The 19,147-nt window shown below is 39.4% G+C and overlaps 9 protein-coding genes across 16 annotated transcripts in view; 3 read left to right on the top strand and 6 right to left on the bottom strand.

The window, feature by feature from the left end:
* The window catches only part of LOC129794093 (GPI mannosyltransferase 3), a 1,193,052-nt gene that overhangs the window by 13,402 nt on the left and 1,160,503 nt on the right, over positions 1-19,147 (bottom strand). The window lies entirely within an intron of this gene.
* LOC129794120 (cytoplasmic tRNA 2-thiolation protein 1) overlaps positions 1-19,147 on the bottom strand; it is a 1,132,104-nt gene that overhangs the window by 13,402 nt on the left and 1,099,555 nt on the right. The gene's annotated exons all lie outside the window — the stretch shown is intronic.
* Positions 1-19,147, bottom strand: part of LOC129794129 (plasma membrane ascorbate-dependent reductase CYBRD1) — a 1,128,201-nt gene that overhangs the window by 13,402 nt on the left and 1,095,652 nt on the right. The window lies entirely within an intron of this gene.
* LOC129794176 (cuticle protein 8-like) overlaps positions 1-19,147 on the bottom strand; it is a 500,748-nt gene that overhangs the window by 13,402 nt on the left and 468,199 nt on the right. The window lies entirely within an intron of this gene.
* Positions 3-1,726, top strand: LOC129794148 (peroxiredoxin). Of its 2 annotated transcripts, none has more exons than XM_055834786.1 (4): positions 3-113; positions 550-767; positions 830-947; positions 1,160-1,726. In XM_055834786.1, exons 2-4 carry the CDS (start codon positions 590-592, stop codon positions 1,614-1,616), a joined length of 753 nt encoding a protein of 250 aa, XP_055690761.1. In that variant the 5' UTR covers positions 3-113; positions 550-589; the 3' UTR covers positions 1,617-1,726. The 2 variants fall into 2 exon arrangements, with proteins under 2 accessions (XP_055690761.1, XP_055690762.1); XM_055834787.1 differs by having other exon boundaries at positions 15-117.
* On the bottom strand, positions 1,716-3,924 carry LOC129794085 (chromatin assembly factor 1 subunit B). The gene is made up of 3 exons (XM_055834693.1): positions 3,704-3,924; positions 3,451-3,640; positions 1,716-3,391 (listed from the first exon to the last, which is right to left on the bottom strand). The coding sequence occupies exons 1-3, from the start codon at positions 3,833-3,835 to the stop codon at positions 1,839-1,841; spliced, it is 1,875 nt and encodes a 624-aa protein (XP_055690668.1). The 5' UTR covers positions 3,836-3,924; the 3' UTR covers positions 1,716-1,838.
* On the top strand, positions 4,026-10,102 carry LOC129794072 (RNA-binding protein spenito). 3 transcript variants are annotated; one of them, XM_055834670.1, is made up of 4 exons: positions 4,026-4,166; positions 5,182-6,020; positions 6,087-7,782; positions 8,470-10,102. In XM_055834670.1, exons 2-3 carry the CDS (start codon positions 5,413-5,415, stop codon positions 7,738-7,740), a joined length of 2,262 nt encoding a protein of 753 aa, XP_055690645.1. In that variant the 5' UTR covers positions 4,026-4,166; positions 5,182-5,412; the 3' UTR covers positions 7,741-7,782; positions 8,470-10,102. The 3 variants fall into 3 exon arrangements, with proteins under 3 accessions (XP_055690645.1, XP_055690646.1, XP_055690644.1); XM_055834671.1 differs by having other exon boundaries at positions 4,041-4,166; positions 6,090-7,782; XM_055834669.1 differs by having other exon boundaries at positions 4,042-4,945.
* LOC129794115 (uncharacterized) lies at positions 10,640-18,129 on the top strand. The gene is made up of 6 exons (XM_055834744.1): positions 10,640-14,187; positions 16,298-16,569; positions 16,773-16,901; positions 16,981-17,085; positions 17,148-17,676; positions 17,749-18,129. The coding sequence occupies exons 1-6, from the start codon at positions 14,164-14,166 to the stop codon at positions 17,854-17,856; spliced, it is 1,167 nt and encodes a 388-aa protein (XP_055690719.1). The 5' UTR covers positions 10,640-14,163; the 3' UTR covers positions 17,857-18,129.
* LOC129794171 (adrenodoxin-like protein 1, mitochondrial) lies at positions 18,121-18,831 on the bottom strand. The gene is made up of 3 exons (XM_055834819.1): positions 18,746-18,831; positions 18,628-18,679; positions 18,121-18,564 (listed from the first exon to the last, which is right to left on the bottom strand). Exons 1-3 carry the CDS (start codon positions 18,813-18,815, stop codon positions 18,213-18,215), a joined length of 474 nt encoding a protein of 157 aa, XP_055690794.1. The 5' UTR covers positions 18,816-18,831; the 3' UTR covers positions 18,121-18,212.

Genomic DNA, 19,147 nt, shown 5'->3' with positions numbered 1-19,147 from the left:
ATTCACTACGGTAGAGAATCAACGTGTGGCTGATTTAGTTGACGAAAAAAATTGCTTTTTGGCAAAAATAAATAATTTTAGTTGTTTTCACCTCTCTTACCTCACAAGTACCGGCAAGTAAACTGCTCTTGTGGCGAATTTGTTCAGGAAAATCAACTGATAAGCGACTTGATAAGGGTACATTGCGTGCGTGGCGTTTCCCAGCTGATTTGCATAACAAACACCGGCCACGTTTCCCTTTTTTTATTTTTAATTCTTTACCAAAAAATTCATTTTATTATTTTTAGAATTATTGTTGATATTTTCGAGGAAATCGTGTGCACCTCACGTGCAATCTTGAGGTCATGGCATATGCGATTGATGGGGGGCAATAATTGTGTGAGAAAAAACGACGGAAACATGATGAATGAGACACCAAAAATTGTAGAATAGTAGAAAAAAAAAAGTTCATTGATAAAAGCCGCTTATCATTTTGCATTTCCTGGGCGGGAGAAGAGGAGACAACGAGGGGTGTTTGTAATAAGAAAAAAAATTGTAAATATTTGGCAGTAATTTCCCATCGATAGCCAGAGAGACGTCAGAGACTGAGATGAGAATGCATTCCATGAGATTAGGCGGCTTCCTTATCATCCCCCTCCTTTTGTGTGTCCTTCTACCCCAGGTGAGAACTTCCGATGAGGAATCCTGCTACTCCTATGCCGGTGGTCATGTCTACCCACAGGGATACCCTCTGACGGGACACAATCTCCACGGAACCAAAGCTGTCAGTAAGTTCCTCATTCCTGCAGTTTTTCCGGAGAGAATAAATTAAATGGGGCGTTTTTCTCAGTTTCCAGACCAGCTCCACACTTTGAGGGCACTGCTGTGGTCAATGGGGAATTTACTCAGCTTTCTCTTGCGGATTTCAAGGGGAAATATGTCGTATTCTTCTTCTATCCGTTGGATTTGTGAGTAACTTTTATCCTTCTAAGGATAATTCAAAGAAATCAGGCCTTTTTGCACATAAGAAAAAATCGTATGAGCCATGCTTCACGTACTGATAAACCTAATCTTGATATAAAATCAGAATTTAGCAGATAAAGTAGCCAATTGTACAAGATATTAGCCACTTTGTTAGACTATATTTTTCCAATAAGATAATTTTATTTTCCTTTTCCAGCACTTTTGTGTGCCCAACGGAAATTCTGGCTTTCTCCGATCGCGTCGAGGAATTCCGGAAGATTTACACAGAGGTGATTGCCTGCAGTGTTGACTCCCACTTTACGCATTTAGCGTGGATTAATACCCCGCGCAAAGAAGGTGGCCTGGGGAAGATAAAGATTCCCCTGCTGAGTGATCTCTCACACAAAATCTCCAAGGATTACGGTGTCTACCTCGAGGATTTGGGGCATACCCTCCGAGGACTCTTCATCATTGACCACCGAGGCATTTTGCGACAAATCACAATGAATGACTTGCCAGTGGGACGCTCTGTTGATGAGACTCTTCGTCTTGTTCAGGCATTCCAGTACACCGATAGTCATGGGGAAGTTTGCCCAGCCGGATGGAAGCCTGGTGGCGATACAATTGTGCCAAATCCAAAGGAGAAAAAGAAGTACTTTGAGAAGAATAACTAATTCGCCACACTCTCTTCTTATTTACAACACAAAAAAAAGACTTTATACCATGAGCCATTGGGGGCCTTTTCCCCCCAGAGACAAAATTACAAGTGAGACAGTCTTTTGAAGCTCTTATTTTTTTTCTTTTCCTTTTGGGAAGCATCGTGGGATCTTTTTATTCAATCTTTTCAAATTAATGCGTTTATTTATAAAATTATATAGATAGGTTCCACAGAAGATCTACAGGAGCTTCTTTTTGGACTTGGGCGTGGAGATTGTGATAAAGTTGACACGTCGTGGGGTTTTGGGGGCATTTGAAGGAGTCACCTCTTGGGGTTTATCCACCTCCATTGGCTCCTGGGAGGGTTTCTCAGTCACTGAATCGTCATCCAGCACGAGATTTATATTCTCTGTGCATTCTTGCATTGAGTCTGCAGCTGTAGGTTCACGGCAAACGCCCTCCAGAGGTTTCGGAGGATCCACATCAATAGGCCATGCATCCACAGCTTCTTCCGTAACGGCTACTGCTCCTGTATTAGCAGGTGAGTCTGATAAAACACGCGGATGACGCCTAATGGCAATTGGTTTAGGTTGCTTCGGTGTTGAGGGTTTCCTTACAGCCGTCTCGGCACCTTCATCAGCGGAAGTTGGTGTGAGAACACGTGGATGTCGCCGCACGGCAATTGGCGTGACGGGATTTTCCTTCTTTTCCGGTGAGAAGTTTTCATCACTCTTTATGATTTTATCAGCTAAATCCAAATCAATGATTTTCTCGGAGATTGGCTTGAGATTTTCATTCGCTTTCTGCGGGGATGTGCCTGTTTGTCTCTTCGGAGACACATCTGGGGTCAAGGCACTATCCGGTGGACCTTCTTTTTTGACCTTTTTGGATTTAGAAGTCTTCTTCGTTGGCTCCCAGCGTTCCATTAGCTTCTCCTTGATCAGCGTATCATCGTAAACTTTCCCCAATTCACCTTCACTAAATGTTATGAGTGAGCAGAATCCATCAGTGCTGGAGACAACGAGCAATCTCCCATCGCTGGACCATGTTAGATCCGTGAGACGGGTGTAGTGGATGTTAGAAATGACACCAAAGGGGATAGTTTGTTGGGTGTCGTAGAAGAAAACTGAATTTTTCGTAGCCACAGCAAAGACCATTCGATAGAGCAGAGGTATTACGGGTTGTACGTCCTCCTTGTGGGGCATTAGCTCAAAGAGCACAGGACAGAATTTAACAGCAACTGTATGATGTTCCAGGGACGGGAGAACAATCGCTGGTTGCTTCAGGGAGTGCCTCGTGTAGACGTATGTTGTGTTTTGTGCCTTCCGGGATTCATCACCTTCAGCTATTCCCGCAGGAGCCACAATGAGTTCCCCATCGGGACTGAAGGTGAGTCTCCGGAAAAATGTCTGAAGGGTATCGTCGTGAAATAATCGCATTACTTTCCCGTGAAAAGGAGAATCTGGTGGCACTGGGAGTTGGCATTTTCCATTCCGACTGATCACTTTGCGTGTGTGCACGTCGAACACGCGAAAGTAGCGATCTGTACTCAAGGTAGCGATGTATTTGTTTGCCGGATCCCATGAAACACCCTGAACAAATCCTTTGTGATCACTCAGGATGGTCAGAGCTTTCCCTTTCTGCACATCCCACACAATTGCTGTATTGTCAACAGATCCACTTATAAGCTGAAGATCATTTGGGGACCATGCTAAATCATAAACATCCTCAAGGTGTCCTCGGAGAATCTTGAAGGTAATCCAGACTTCCTTGTCCAAATCATTCGGAGTGTCTGCAAAAAAATCTAATTTTAGTTCCATTCTTCCAGAAAGTTCTTCCTTAAGAACTAACCAAGAATATTGATTGTTTCATTCTCATCCCTCTGCTTCCATATGAAAATGGCACTCTCATCATCTCCACTTGCAAGGAATTTCCCCGATGGAGACCATCTCACAGCATTCACAGCTCTCTGATGTCTCGTGAGATCTGCTACAATCTCCAAAGACACCCGTCCATCCTCTTCCAGTTTCATGTGCCAAATCTATCCAGAGCAATTAGGAGTCAGTGGAGTGAAGGCATGAAAAGGAATCTCAAAAATTCTCACCAAAACATGCGAATCCGTTCCCCCGGATGCAAGTCGATAGAAATCACCGGATTTCCCCACAAATGGTTGAATATCCACACTCAAAACTGGATCACGATTGTGCCAGGATATTTCAGGAATCGTGCACTTCATTTTTCGCAAAATAAATCGAGAAATAATTCCAAAGTAAAAATAACACAAGAACCAGAAAACAAGGTGATTTGTGAGGTTATGTGAGGTGCTTTGCGCGCCTGAAAATGACACTCGCAAAATTCGTCCGTTGCATCTGCATTTGTCGCAAACGATATAGAGCGAAAACGGCGAAAAGTGCCTCTGCTGATTTAGTCAACGGGAAATCTGTCACACTGTTGGTGTCAAACAGAAAACATTGGACACGCAATTTGCAAAATATTTTTTTTCTGGATTTTTCGGCGTAAAAAGGTGTTTTGAAAAGACTAAAAACACTCGTTTGGCTTCAGCTACGGTGAGAGTTTTGTTTGTTAATTGAATTATTGCTGGAGTGGTGCTGAAGAAGCGTGTAGAAAGTGATTTTTTTTGTTAATAGTCTCTCCATAAGTTTCTTTTCGTGGAATCCATTTTGTTTTCTTGACCGTGTGCGCGTCCTTCCTCAATGAGAAAACGCCCCATTGTTAGAAAAAATTCCCCTTTTTGGGCCCTCAATGCGTAATCCCCAGCAAGGGTGCTTCACTGTGGAAGAGTTTTCGGTAATGTGAATGATCTTGTGAGGGTGGATTCTGTGCTTGTAAATTCAGGGAAATTACTTGAGTATGCCGGTCCCGGCAATGGCGTGGCTGCCGGAACAAAGAGCCCCAAAGTGACGGAAGAGATTTCTTTTTTTTTTTCATTTTATTTTTTGTTTGTTAAGTAATGTTTATTTTTTTGCAAAGGGACGTGCTTTTTGTATAAGAGTAATTTCCCAAATATTTCACACAGAAAAGTTTTCCAAAGAAGATTGTTCAAAGAACTCGGTGCTGATGTGTTGGTTCGATGAATGTGTGTGTGTGTGTTAGTTTCACCAAAATTTCCACCTCTGTGTGGACAAAAAAAATCTGTGGGAAAAACTTTTCTTTAGCAAAAAAGAAAGTAAAATAGTTTAGTTTTTCTTATCCAGCAAAAATGGGTGAAAATTTTGTGGGAAGTTGAAGAAAATCTGTGCATGATAGTATAGTGAGAATTAAGTTTTATTAGTTTTGTGTGCCTTTCCCAAAGAGGATTCACGGAGCTGCTCTATCTCTGATAAAAGTCTGAAGTATTATTTACCTTCTTTGTCATCATTCTTCCATGAAAACACGCTCAAAATACTCAAAAACAAAGAAAATATTGAAAAAAATTATTCTAATTTTATTGCCGAAAGGCCAGAAAACGAGTTTTCATGGAAAATGATCTATTTCACAAAAAAATTCATAATTTTCACTAAAAATCATTTCCAAACAAATGAAAATTCATCACATTAAGATATTTATTATCTTCCTCCACAGGGTGTTTTTGTAAGAAATTTCAGCTAAAAAATTTAACATTATTCATCATTGATCAACCACATAAAATCAACAATCTAAGAAGAAGAAGAAGGCAGAAGATTGTCTTATCAATCCCAAATTCATTGCAAAGCTCAGCTTTAGAAGAAACAAACAAACAAAAAGATAAACAAAGAGAAAGGAAATAGGAAAAAAAAGGAAGAGACTGGATAATTGGGCAAAAGGCTTACTCTCATGAGTGGCGTAAGACCCAACGATCGAATTACTGTGAAGATCCATAATATGAAACGTAGTGCATCTCGTGATTCGCCACCACGATCAAAGAGACGCACAAGTATGGGACGCTACGATGATAGTTCGGACGAGAGAATGACGCCGGAGCGCGTGAGACGTCGCATGGCACGCTCACCGAGTCCACGTCCTCGGTACATGTCGCCCCATCGCGATGAATATATTCGGGCAAGGGAAATGCCACCAGAGCGGTATTCCTACAAGGTACTCTGTGTGAGTGCACTGCATCCAAAGGCTTCGGATGAATTCATCAAGGAGACCCTGTACAGGGAGTACAAGAAGTTTGGTGACTTTTCCATTCGTATCTCGCACGATTTGGAAGAGAGAGTTGCCTACGTTTGCTTCCGGACGTCTGAGGATGCGCGTGAGGCGAAGCACGCTAAGCCACGGATTATTCTCTACGACAAGGTGGCTATTGTGGAGCCAGTCTACGAATCGGCAAGGCATGAGTATCGTGTTAGACCACGAAGCATTACTCCTGAGTACGATCGTCACTACTATTCGCGTTCCCCAGGGCCAGAGAGGCGTCGCCCCATTGATCCCTACGACAGGTAATAATACCAATAGCTCTGCCAGCTCTTTGTGCGGAGTTTTAATTTATATTCATTTTCCCACAGTAGGTACGGCCCTCCGCCTGTGGTGATGCATCATCCACGAGATTTTGCTCCAATGGGACATGAGTACATGCCAAGGGGTCCACCGATGCATCATGTACCCATTCATCCTGGTGGTCCACCACACCATCCACGTCACTATGCACCACGACACATGGTGCCCAGACCCCATGTTCCCTTTGAGAAGCCTGAGAATAAAAAGGATAAATTCCCCAACTACTTACACCACATCCAACCAGAGGATGATCCTCTCTCCACCAGGACTCTCTTTGCTGGGAATCTCGAGATAAATATCAGCGAAGAGGAGCTGAGACGCATTTTTGGGAAGTATGGCATTGTGGAGGATATTGACATAAAGCGCCCACCACCGGGAACGGGGAATGCCTTTGCTTTTGTGCGCTTCCAAAATCTCGATATGGCCCATTTGGCGAAGGTTGAGCTGTCGGGGCAGTACATTGGGAAGTTCCAATGCAAAATTGGCTATGGCAAAGCAACACCGACAACACGCATTTGGGTGGGTGGTCTCGGGACGTGGACATCAGTGACGCAGTTGGAACGGGAATTCGATAGGTTTGGTGCCATCAAGAAGATTGAGTACCAAAAGGGGGATACAAGTGCGTACATTTTGTATGAATCAATTGAGGCAGCTCAGGCGGCAGTGAAGGAGATGCGGGGATTCCCACTAGGTGGACCTGAGAGGCGTCTTCGTCTTGATTTTGCCGATGTGGCGGGATCTATGCCATTCCGACCGAAACCCCCGGCGCCGGGGTACGAAGGTTCCGAGGGGATGGACTTTAGGCGTGTCCCCACGGAATATCCGGATATGGGTTATGAAGAAGGAAGCGGTGGTGGTGGGTTTGGCTATGGCGGTCGTGGGGGGTATCGCGGACGAGGTGGTGGCATGTACAGAGGACGTGGAGGCTATCGTGGTGGGTATCACAATGATGGCCATAGGCCAGAGGGTGGTGAAGAGTGGCGCCGAGCTCCGGCTGATCTTGAGTACGATTCCCATCGTGGTAGGCGTTCCATCTCGCGTGAGCCAGGTGTTGATCGTTCACGTTCACGCTCACCACGTCGTAGGAGCCCGGATACCGATTCGGATTCCTCATCACGTCGTGCTGGGATGTTGTGTTCGGCACGTACACTCCCGGAAGTTGCACGGAAATGCACAACACTGTGGCAGGGAGCACTCATTCTCAAGTCTTCCCTCTTTCCGGCCAAATTTCATCTCACCGACGGCGATACGGACATTGTGGAGGGGCTCATGAAGGATGAAGATGGAAAGCATCATTTGCGCATTACGCAGCGCTTGAGACTTGATCAGCCGAAATTGGAGGATGTTCAGAAGAGAATCTCAACGTCATCCTCGCATGCAATCTTCCTCGGTATGCCCGGGTCGACGTCATCAGTGACAAATGACGATGCGGGTGTACAGACACGCCCATTGCGCAATTTGGTGTCGTATTTGAAGCAAAAGGAGGCAGCTGGTGTGATTTCTCTGTTGAATAAGGAAACGGAGGCAACGGGTGTACTGTATGCCTTCCCTCCGTGTGACTTTTCATCTGAGCTAATCAAGCGCACTTGCCACAATGTCACGGAAGAGGGATTGAAGGAAGATCATCTTGTGATTGTGGTGGTTCGTGGTGGGACTGCATAAAAACACGCACACACAACAACTGCTTCGTCTAATAAATAAAAGGTAAGTTTTAAACAGAAATAAAGATTAAATGATTTTGGGGTTCAAGTTTTGAGCTTTAGAACAGCATTGAGGGATAAAATCAATCTTCCAGATATTACAGCAATAATTGCTCAATTGATTGAAGCTCAAATGGCATTCTATGAATCTCTATGACATGATATTTTCTCTTAAGATTGCCTTTAAGTCTTCATTGGGAGTAACGGTGGTCTCTTTTGGACCTCATTTTACTCCCGAATTTCAACAATTTCTCTCATCTCGTGCTCGTGTACTGCAATGTGAAATTTCCATGGGAAAGTGGTGATTTTTTATAACATTGCATTGTAGCCAATTTAATCGACGTTACTCTAATAAAATAAGAGCTTAATCAGGGTTAATTTCACCTGAAGACATTTTTTTTACAGTTGATTGAAGTGAATTGAAATGTTTTTCATAAAAAGAAGTAATTTTGCATTGTAAAAAGTCATCTAATGTGATAAATCTCAAGTTCAGTGTACTTGCAAATTCGTAGCACAATCGTTAGCGTGCGAACTTTTCACCAATTGCTTCATGGGTTCAAAACTCGGTTAGAACTTTTTTTTTTCTTCAAAAATTCTTTAAGAATTTTAAGAATAAAACTTTTAAACTTGAGAAATCGGTGATATATTTCAAAAAAATCATTTTTTCTCTTTCAAAAATTTGTCTTTTCAGATTCCTTTTCAGCACACATTTTATTAGTGGTGGTGTTTGCCGAGAAATGCAGTGAAGTGGAGAAATTGTAATAATTTCGTGAATTCCTCAATGTTTTTAATCAAAGAAAACAACTCTTTTTATCTGCTACTAAAAAAGTGTTGCTAATACATTCGTGTGTAAGTTTTATTATTGAAAAAAAAGAGTATAATGGCTATAGAAACATGTTTCTAATTTCTCAAAAAAAAAGAATAAGAAACAAATTGTGTAGAAGTATTCCTATCAAAAAAATAATATGAGATAAATTACAAAAAAAATATGCAGTTTTGCAGAGTTTTTTTTTAATTAGTTCAAGTTTCAGTTTAATTTTTTATTCAGTTTTAATGATTTTTTTTTTAATTTGTAAAAGAAGTTCTCAATAATAGTGCAAAGAAACCCGAGTGATGTTCAACAAAATAGTAAAAGAATTATTGGAAAAAAAATTCTTTTGAAAATGTGAAAGAATGAAGTTGTTTATGAGTTTTGTGATGAAAAAATTAGAAGGAATTTGGTTTTTTTGGTTTAAAAAAAATGGTTTGAAAAAGACACTGAAAGAAAAGTTTTTCACCCGCAAAAACAAAAAGGAAAAATAGTTAAAACTGTGCATTGGTGAGTTTCAGTTGAAAGTTTATCATGATAATGAAAAGAAAAAATTGCGAAAAATAACAAAATTATGGTAAAGATTATGAAGTAAAATTAGTTCTTAATAGTGAAGTAATAATCTTATTTGATGAGTTTTCTTTTCTCTAAAGAAAAGCTCATAGTTGTATTGAGTAAGAAGTGGAAGGAGATTAGTTTTAAAAAGTTCTCTCCCAGACAGCATAATATCCTTCAAAATTTATTGCATAATAAACATTTAACATAATCTTATTCATTATAAATTGCATTATGCAGAAATTTTTAGGAATTTAAAACAGTTTATAATAATAATTAAATAATCAAGTAATATGTGACGAAAAAAAAGATTAATTTGTATCCGAGGACAATTGAAGAAAAAAAAGGAAGAACAAAAAAATAAGGAAAAGAAAAAGTTTATGCGCAGGAAAAAGTATCAAAATGAAAATGAAAGAGTGGAAGTTTAGAGTTCTTTTTTTTGTGTTTCGATGAAAGTTAATTATCACCTCTCCAAGTTATCTTTTTTATCTCACGTGCAGTGTTCGTAAATTACAGCAAAAAAAAAAGTTTTTACTGTGCACAAGAAAAAAGTTCTTTGAATGTTCCGATGAAGATGGTTTTTTGATGATGATGAAAAATGAATATTAGTGATGCGAAAGTTGATAAAATATGACAATGTTGCATGACGATATGGAAGAATGATGTAGATTTTGCTGAAAATGTCTCAAAATGTGAAAAATATTTTGCAAAATACTACAAAATTTTGAAATATCGTCTCACATATTTACGAACACTACAATGGAGTTTTTTCTTTATGTTGTTTTTTAGTTTAGTGTGAGGTGTAAAGCGCAGAATGATGCTAAATTTTTTTTCCGAAAGAAAATAAGTTTATTTTTTAGTGCTTTGCTGTGTAATTTGCATTACGCAATTTCCCTGTGTTTCTGTGTGTGTAAAATTAAATATTCTTTTTGGGATTCTTTGACCAAGGATACAAAATAAATAAGGTATATAAATATAAATGTAAATGCAAAGTAAAATATAACGGTAAAATATAAATATATATAGCTACATGGTACAGATTAAGGGGAAAAGGGAATGTACATGGTAAGTTTCACTTACAGGCTGTGATTCTTCCTTCAGAGGTCAAGTTAAATATATGTAAATGCAAAGTCTAATAGGTAGCTGCAGAGTATGGATTAATCAGAAAAGGGAATGTACTGGTAAGTTTCACTTACGGGCTGTGATTCTTCCTTCAGAGGTCAGTCTAAGTGTGATATTTGATATAAGTTTGGTGGTGCAAACTCTGGGGGAAGGCTAACTCGCGCATTGGCTGTGATTCGTGGCGCGAGTCATCCTTCCCCAGAGTTTGCACCACCAAACTTATATCAAATATCATACTTAGACTGCCCTCTGAAGGAAGAATCACAGCCCGTAAGTGAAACTTACCAGTACATTCCCTTTTCTGATTAATCCATACTCTGCAGCTACCTATTAGACTTTGCATTTACATATATTTAACTTGACCTCTGAAGGAAGAATCACAGCCTGTAAGTGAAACTTACCATGTACATTCCCTTTTCCCCTTAATCTGTACCATGTAGCTATATATATTTATATTTTACCGTTATATTTTACTTTGCATTTACATTTATATTTATATACCTTATATATAAGGCGCCCCGCTTCGCGGGGCGCCAAATAGTTAGCGTACTAATTAAACATGCAACTATATATATTTATATTTTACCGTTATATTTTACTCTGCATTTATATTCATATACCTTATATATAAGGCGCCCCGCTTCGCGGGGCGCCTAAGAATTTGCGTATTAATTAAATAAAAAATTAAAACCATTATATCTCCTGAACGGCTCCATAGATTTTCTTAAATAACCTGTTGTTGGAAAGGTATTGACCTCAGCTATAACATACTGAAGTTTTAATGAAATGCATAGTACAGTTTTTGAGATATTTAGACTTAAAAATTTTGGATATGCAAAATATTGACTTTAGCGCCTCTTGTGGTCATTTCTCAAAATTGAAATGTTCTAGATATTTGTAGGGCTTCACGAAACCTTTCATTTGCACTTGAGTTGATTAAAATCGGACTTGTAGAACCCGAGATATGACATGCCAACTTTGGAAGGCTATATCTCGAGAACGGCGACATAGATTTTCTTCATTTTTGGCATGGAGATAGATAATATAGTCAACTATAACATACTGAAATTTCATCCAAATCTATCGTACAGTTTTCGAGATATTCATCGAAAACTAATCGAAAATTTTGTTTTTGATTTTTGGCCCTCTAGCGGTCACTTTTGAAACTTTGGATGTTCTAGAGAGTTGTAGGGTTTGTTGAGATCTTTCATTTGAGCCCGGGATGATCAAAATCGGTCAAGCCGTTCTCGAGTTATGGCCGATTTTCGATGAAAAATTGTGGTGGCCATATTGACTAAACGGCTTGACCGATTTTCGAAAATGAGGTATCGTTGGAAAGGTCTTGATGGCCCCTACAACATATCAAAATTTCAGATTTTTAGCTATTACAGGCGCTGAGATATAGTGAAAACAAAATTTAGGAGTGTTCCAAAATGGCGGACGGAAGGGTGGGGGGTTGGATTTGACCTCATAATCGGATGTCTTCCACCCGATATATGAACTTTGCCGTTGACCGCAAGTCTCTATCTATTACCGTTCTCTTGTTATTAAGCCTTATACGACGGCCGGACGGACGGACGGCCAGCCGGCCGGCCGGCCGGCCGGCCGGCCGGACGGACGGAAAAGTTTTTTGGAGCATACGTTTTTTGGAATGTGGGGACCCTAATTCGTGCTCATACCAAGTTTGAGCCCGATCGGACAACATTGCATTTTAGGTGGTACACAGAAGCTGTGCTATTCTTTTCTTCGAAAGAATCACAGCTAAAAGGAAAATTGTGGTGTTTTCAATTTACCCCCCTCAAAAAAAAGGAGATTTGTTCTAATTTGTGTTGTGTGCAAAAGAAATTCCATTCCCGGGAGGAATTCATCGTGAATTGAATTGAATTTTCATCAAATGGTGGTTGAATGTTCTTTTTTTTTAACAAAGAAAAAAAAAGAAGTTTCTGTATAAGAAAGAATTTATTATAAATTCTGATTTTCCTCATAAGCGCTCTAATTGGATATTCCCGTTATTGTGTTTCGCGGCAGTGATTTCTGGATGAAGCGCTCCCTCCCCATATAAGAAGATTTGAGGCAATCAAGTGTGAAGAAACATTGAGTGAGGAGATCTTCAAATATCTCAAATAATTCTTATGGCTCTGTGGCACTTTTTGAATCAATAACAAATAAAGAAGAACAAAAAAAAATTAATTTGCTGACGCGGATTTTCTTTTCTTACCAATTGATCGATTTTTTCCACACACTGACTGACCAATCGATCAATTGAGATGATAATCTCAATTTATTAGGTGGGGAAAAATGATTGGACGCTGCATAATAATTTTCTCCTCACCTCAAATTAATAAGAAGAGGTCGTCGGTAATTTTCTACTCCCGCAAATGAGATTTAGGGAAAGAGCACAGAAAAATTCCAGAGGCTTATTTTTGTTCTGAATCGAGTGCGTCTGGCGTCGTCTTCGAATCACACAAACCTCCATTGATATTTAATTAGATGCCTTCTCACTCTTGGTTGGTTCTCTTTTTTTTGTTGTAAAAAAAGGGGCATCTCAGTGTGGGAGGAGAGGTACCCTATTGTACTCATCCACAAAGCGAGGCTATGGACTTCTAGATAGTAAGTAATTGCATGAGTTAAATACTTTTATTTAATGCAAATATTGCAATTTATTTGATAATATATTAAATTGAAAAAAAAAGAAAAGAAACTAAAAAACAGAAAATATGAACTCTACTCAAGAATTCTACTCAGTTTTTAATCTATGGGATAATCCAACAAGAGATTTGACTTTTTAAATGAGCAGATTCAAAGCTTATAAGTCAGTGAGACAAAAATTCAATAGTGACGTCATTTGTTGCATTTTGTGGGAAATCTTTACCGGATTTTTCTATGAGATCTCACAGTGGAAAAAAATAGTAAGTCAAAATTGTTTCCTCGAATGAGATCCTCACCCATACAGGCTTGAATGAGCTCATTTCCTCATCTTATCAATCAATACTTACGTTTCGTAGATTTACGTGTTCTTCCTCAGGTTCAAAATCTTTGAGAAACTAGTCGAAACTTGAATTCCATATTATAACATAAGCTGGACACTTATGTTTTTTTTCTCATCTTTGGGTTATTTCATTAACCTAAATCCTTCTCAAATAATTTTTTTTGACGCTCTACAAAATTTTGTTAATTTGGTGTGAGCCTGATAATAAGCAAAACTGAATAGACTCCTTGTTAATTTCCCGAATTCGACGATATAATTTTTAGCTGTGATTTTATTGTTTTTATTGATTGTCCAACAGAAACAGTTAGAAACTTTTCAAAGAATTCCTAACATTTCAGTAGATTAGTTTAATTAATTTGTCCTAAATATTAAGACTCTCAAGACAGCATCAAGATAAAACATTTAGCTAGTTAAAAAATTAACAATATATATTTTGTAAATAAATCTAATGAAATCCGCTAAATCATTTTTTTATTATCGTCACAGTAAAATGCTTTCTTAATGATAACATTACTTGTGCAATGTACTACGCATAATAAAAAAATATTTAATTCAGAACACGTGGTTTTTTATAAGATGATTTATGAATAACAATTGATCAGTAACATTTCGTTATTCTTCTCTATGTACGATTATAAATTCCCAGAATGACGGTACATGTGAATTCTCAATGAGTTGCCCCTTCTTGGGTTGTATGATCGCTCTTCCGCGGAAGTACAGCTCGTCTGTGCACGAGAAGATTCTTCAGTTGGTGTTGAGTCTTCGACCAGAAGAGGTGCTTTTGAGTTCTTACAATATATTTTGTATTATATATATATCCGTGTGTGCCTAATATTTTTTTGAGTTGTTGAAATTAATCCAAGAAGGGATTCACGGTGATTGAGTGAGTTGTTTTGGATTTTAGTGCTGCCATGATGGAAATCAGGCTGTTCTTGGTAAGAAAAATTTTATTTTTTCATCTGAAGAATTTTTTTTTGTATATGGCATGAGGCCCATGACCTTTCTTGAGTCCCTTGTCGTGCCCTTGTTCGCGGGCTGGTGGTGGGCATTATGTATATGTAGTATGATGTTAGCCATCGAAGACAGAACGAAAAGTGTATGAGAAATGAGAAAATTATTCCAGTGACCCATTAACTGGGTTTCACGCTTCTCCAGCGTATTGGTTTCAGAGAGAAGATGTGGAATAATTTTTGTATTCTTGCTCCACAGCGCCGGATAAATTCTTCGTGCACACTTACCCGTTAGTTGGAGTGATATGTATTAAAAGGTGGCTTGCTATTGAAATCCATTTGCGATCCATTCTTATGGATTGCTTCTTTGGTCTTTTTTAACGGGAAACTCGCGCACTCCTCTGCATCATGTTTGCATACCATACCACACTCGCGGCGGCGTCCAATGTGTGTGCAAGAAGATGCATCGCTTTATAAATTGATTCGACACAGTAGCTAGATGGTGTGGAGGTTCGTCGCTCATCAGAGCGTTCAAGTCTTTCGTTTTGGAGAGCAGTAAAAGTTACACACATCAGTTTTCTTCACACTCAATTCATCTCAATTGCATCGCGACCGCCTCGAGGAATTCCTCGACACGGAAAAAGAGATCATTGTGATGTAACCTTGAACTTGAATAAACCCCAAACACAATATAACCCGCATCCAAGTGGAAAGATTTTTCTCAATTTCTTCCTCATCGCTTAAATAGAAAAAAATGAATCCCATTTTATTCTTTTCGGCCAAGAACAAGAATAAAGAACACGATATTGGTTAATTTATGATTTTTTTGTATGATAATGTTTTTAGCATAATTATGTTTATTGCTTCAATAAAATGTATATTGCAACAGTTGCTTGACCCATATTTTAATTGCGAAAGTCACTTTGCCAGAACGGCCAAGAAAAATATTCTTTCTTACTTGGAATAACTGCAACTTTAATTATTTTTTAAAGAGTAGGAATTTTTAAATTAAATTAATTCAGTTTCGAAGATTTTAAGCAAGTTTCTATTGAATACTAAATGAAATTATATCGATAAAAAGTCTTTATTCTTCTCAAGCCAAATTCTTTTGATTTCATTTGAATGTGTTAAAAGGCATTTAAATTTATTTAAACATTTTTAGAGGAGAGACTGGGATTAAAAAAATCATTCAATGCGTTAGAAAAAAATCAAAACATAACATTTTCCATTGAGATAATCAAAAATCATCCCCAATTAATCCTTGTAGGGAATCTTCTGCCCTTCAACTTCTTCTTAGGGTGTTTTGTTCTATTTATTTGGGTTTTACCTAAACCTTTGACTTTTTTAGCCCAGATCTCGCCTTATTTCGTCTTCTTTAATTTCTTATTAAATTGCTTTATAAATGTTTTTTAAGACCATTTTCATTTTGATAGAACAAAACGTGATGAAAAGGTTTTGTTCCTTTTATTCTTAGAATTTTCTTCCTCAGAACATCTTAATTATTATCCTTAATATTTGTGTGTGTGTCCTGTGCATGTGGAGATTCCTGCTAAGCCTGAGAAAGATCAAAAAAAAAAAAAAGCAGTCTTTCAAGAATATTTCCTGCAGCTTAAGCGTGAAAATGAAATAATTTTATTGACAATGAATCCATCATAAAAGAACCCAATATGCCAAGTTTATAGTAGAAGAATTAAATTCTCTCAGGTGGGCTAACAATGCTTTCGAAATGCAAATTAATCTCTCTCCCACATCTACGATCTCTTTCTTTTGGCTCAAAAATGAGCCAAAAATAGCTGAGGGGGACAGAATAGAAATTTCTTTGTAGCCATTCCCGCAATGCAAATCCGCTTCCTCTTCTTGGGCTCTTTTATTTTCAACAATTCTAAAGCAATATGATGTCACTGCAGTATGTTTGCGTGTGACAATTTCCAGTAAAACACCCAACGAGGCCTGTGCTAAAAAATGTACCGTACATTTTAACATTTTTTTTCTGACACCATTTGCCCCGTGGCCTTTTCCGCGAGGCGGCATTCCTTGGGTGTCGTTGACTCTCGCTTGTTGATTTGCATTTTGCACTTTTTAACTGAAAAAATAGGTCGCTGTGTGCCTTTTGGCGGCACGAAGGGTGCTGGCACAGGAGGAGACGGAGGAGCCCCCACCGGAGGGATATTATGCCTTTGTCGAGGCCCCATCGGCTATCCCACCCAGAGTACGCCCCCCACCATACACCCACGTCAACGTGGACTGCAAGGAGTTCATCAACAATAAGCCCTACGTCTCAGTGCACAACATCTGCGGGGATCTCAATAAGGGGCAAATCCCGAGGAATCCAATGCGGCAGAATATCTTCGGAGAGCCATATCCATTGTAAGTATGAATTCTTCGAAAGATTAGAAAATTGAAAATGGAAAAAAATATATTTATAAATTGAAAAGAATTTGCAAACAATACGCGCGTCTTTAATGAATAAAATCAACAAAAATTTGAATGAGCGCGAATAGAGGGAAATCCCTGAAAGACAAACACCTCGCACGGAGACAAAATTGGGTCATGTTTTGTTGCCTTTTCAGTGAATTGATCCGGAATCAGACGTTGAAATTCCTCTCGAAGACACTCCCAGTTCTTAAGGCAGATGACACACTTCCCAAGGTGACTCAAGTCTTTCCAGATGAGATTGTCGAGACCATCGATAACAATGCGTACGTGTACACATGTGTTGAGGCTATCACATCTCTTCTATGCTCATTCCTGTAATTTGTTTCTCTCATATTTATGCAGCATTGGACGCCGGATGAGTCGAATGAAGCGAGAGGATTCAGCTGCTAGGAGTGCCAAAGCTGAAGATGTTCGTTCAGGAAGAAAATTCTGTGATGGTGGTGGAATGTAAGAGAAAACTTTTAAAATATTCCTTTTCCTTTTTGCTAATTTTTGTGTTAAATTTGCAGCTTTTGCACACTCTATCGCGCCATTCAGGGTGATCCGGTTGTGTCTCAGGTGGCGGAAAGACGTGAAGAGACGGGAGGTTCAGCACCACCACGCTACGATGGACCCCCCACTCCGTGTCCGGCAAAAGTGGAGTACGCTACGCCGGTATTTGCAAAGAACTATCAGGGCTCCTGGCGGTACGTTGTGCAAATTCCCTATGAGGGCTACTTTACGCAAACTGTGGAAGTGACACGATGCCTCCAGGCACGTTGTCACTACCTCGACGGGGGTTGTTTGTCATCCCCACGCTGGGTGAGCCTCCTCGTTGCGGAGATCTTCTACCCCAACAATGATGATTACACCACAACGACAACCTCAACAACAGCACCACCTGTTCAGGATTTCAATGCCTACCAGCAGTATTTGCAGAAACGTGCTGGATTGTCAACTGCAACAGACGGATCGAACTTTGAGGCATCTGATGCTTCAGGAAGTTCATCTGGGAAATTACCTCATTGCGATGGACACGATGAAATTGGTTGCTTCCAGGTAAATCTCATTTTCTTGCTAATTTCTCTGTTCAATTTCAATAAATCTTTTTTAAAAAAAATCTCTTCTCAGGTTCGCCTCTACTACGATTGGTTCCTCATTCCGGGTTCTTGCAAATGCTGGCGACCTGATTACTTTGCCAAGTACGTGCGAAGGAAACCCACTACAACGGATCTCTAGAGGCCTCCACGCGCATCGCCCCTTCGTAACTTCCCCCCTAACTAATCGCTAATCCATTTGAAAGTAACAGACTGATTTCCCAGGGAAGCTCACCGGGACAAAAAAAATGGGGAGCCTCCCACATTGGTGGTGGGCTTTAGAGTAATTTCCGGGAACTAATCTTAATCTATGTACTGTAAATATTACATCAAAGAATCGTGTAATTTATAATGAGTGTGCCTTCTCAAAATAAAATCTTCCAAGCGAAAGTTGAACAACTTGAGCTATACTAAAGAATACCTTTTATTGCTCTAAAAAAATGATGATGATCAACAAATCTGGATTTGGAGAAGAAAACACACAGAGATTACTTCCAGTCAGTGTGGCTTGGGCTTGTGTCCGTCAACGTAGAAGTTTCTCGTGGCTTTGGGGAGTTGCAATTCTAAGCCCTCGAGTTCCTTGGTCAGGACAATTTGGCATCCCAGTCGGGAGTTCTGTTTGAGAAAGGGCGCCATGTCGAGTAGATCATCTTCCTTCTCAGTGGATTCAGGAAGACGATCCAGGTATTCATCTTTCACGTACACATGGCACGTTGTGCAGGCCAGAGAAGCCTCACAAGCACCCTCCATCTCAATCTCATGCCGGTGAGCCAAATACAGCACGTTATCACCCACTTTACCCCGCACAGCCATTCGTTTTCCATCCTTATCTATATAGGTGATATTTACACTGGAAAATGGAACAGAATAAGTGTGGGAATGGGGCGCTATCTTACTGGGGAATCTCACTCACACTTCATCTTCCGATTTGGGATCTTGCCACTCAAATTCTCCATGCCGGTAAACTGCAAATTACAAGAGAATTCTTTTGTATTTCAGCAAATTCTGCATCTTGGGCCATTAACGCTTACCTTGGGAGCCCTGAATGTTTCGGGAAATTGTGTATTTTATCACATTTTTAATTAAATTTTTTGTAAACATTTTTTTTCTTTTTTGTAAAAAAGAAAAACAAGACAGATAAACCCATCAACGGCCAAATTGTGACAATTTGACAGGATTCTTGGCGGTAACTTTGAATGGTGTCGGTGTTTTCAGTGTTTCCATCGCACTTTGTGTAGGTGAGTTTTTTGAGTGTGTGCGTGAAATGTTTGCTTGTAGTTGTGGGGAAAAATTTAAACTTTAACGAACTTTTTTTTTGCTTTTCCAAAAATGCGATTTTCCTTGTTTTTCCGCCATTTTTTTGGGCATTAAGACGCATTTTTTGGGATCCTGGGGCACTTATGGGTGAAAAAAAACAAACAGAAAAATTCTTT

Source organism: Lutzomyia longipalpis, chromosome 3 (genome assembly GCF_024334085.1).
Source record: "Lutzomyia longipalpis isolate SR_M1_2022 chromosome 3, ASM2433408v1".
Classification (NCBI taxonomy): Eukaryota; Metazoa; Arthropoda; class Insecta; order Diptera; family Psychodidae; genus Lutzomyia; species Lutzomyia longipalpis.
Note: the sequence above shows the minus strand (reverse complement) of the source record. Positions and strands in the feature narration are given on the sequence as shown.

What these genes read in the sequence shown, in the direction of transcription:
- LOC129794148 (XM_055834786.1), top strand. Translation starts at nt 590, where the DNA reads ATGAGAATGCATTCCATGAGATTAGGCGGCTTCCTTATCATCCCCCTC. An exon ending in CCACGGAACCAAAGCTGTCA is followed by an intron (nt 768 to 829) that starts GTAAGTTCCTCA and finishes CGTTTTTCTCAG; the next exon opens with TTTCCAGACCAGCTCCACAC. An exon ending in TTCTTCTATCCGTTGGATTT is followed by an intron (nt 948 to 1,159) that starts GTGAGTAACTTT and finishes TTCCTTTTCCAG; the next exon opens with CACTTTTGTGTGCCCAACGG.
- LOC129794085 (XM_055834693.1), bottom strand. Translation starts at nt 3,835, where the DNA reads ATGAAGTGCACGATTCCTGAAATATCCTGGCACAATCGTGATCCAGTT. An exon ending in GAACGGATTCGCATGTTTTG is followed by an intron (nt 3,641 to 3,703) that starts GTGAGAATTTTT and finishes TGCTCTGGATAG; the next exon opens with ATTTGGCACATGAAACTGGA. An exon ending in TGAAACAATCAATATTCTTG is followed by an intron (nt 3,392 to 3,450) that starts GTTAGTTCTTAA and finishes ATTTTTTTGCAG; the next exon opens with ACACTCCGAATGATTTGGAC.
- LOC129794072 (XM_055834670.1), top strand. Translation starts at nt 5,413, where the DNA reads ATGAGTGGCGTAAGACCCAACGATCGAATTACTGTGAAGATCCATAAT. An exon ending in CCCATTGATCCCTACGACAG is followed by an intron (nt 6,021 to 6,086) that starts GTAATAATACCA and finishes ATTTTCCCACAG; the next exon opens with TAGGTACGGCCCTCCGCCTG.
- LOC129794115 (XM_055834744.1), top strand. Translation starts at nt 14,164, where the DNA reads ATGATGGAAATCAGGCTGTTCTTG. An exon ending in GAGACCATCGATAACAATGC is followed by an intron (nt 16,902 to 16,980) that starts GTACGTGTACAC and finishes ATATTTATGCAG; the next exon opens with CATTGGACGCCGGATGAGTC. An exon ending in ATGAAATTGGTTGCTTCCAG is followed by an intron (nt 17,677 to 17,748) that starts GTAAATCTCATT and finishes ATCTCTTCTCAG; the next exon opens with GTTCGCCTCTACTACGATTG.
- LOC129794171 (XM_055834819.1), bottom strand. Translation starts at nt 18,815, where the DNA reads ATGTTTACAAAAAATTTAATTAAAAATGTGATAAAATACACAATTTCC. An exon ending in AAACATTCAGGGCTCCCAAG is followed by an intron (nt 18,680 to 18,745) that starts GTAAGCGTTAAT and finishes TGTAATTTGCAG; the next exon opens with TTTACCGGCATGGAGAATTT. An exon ending in CCCAAATCGGAAGATGAAGT is followed by an intron (nt 18,565 to 18,627) that starts GTGAGTGAGATT and finishes TCCATTTTCCAG; the next exon opens with TGTAAATATCACCTATATAG.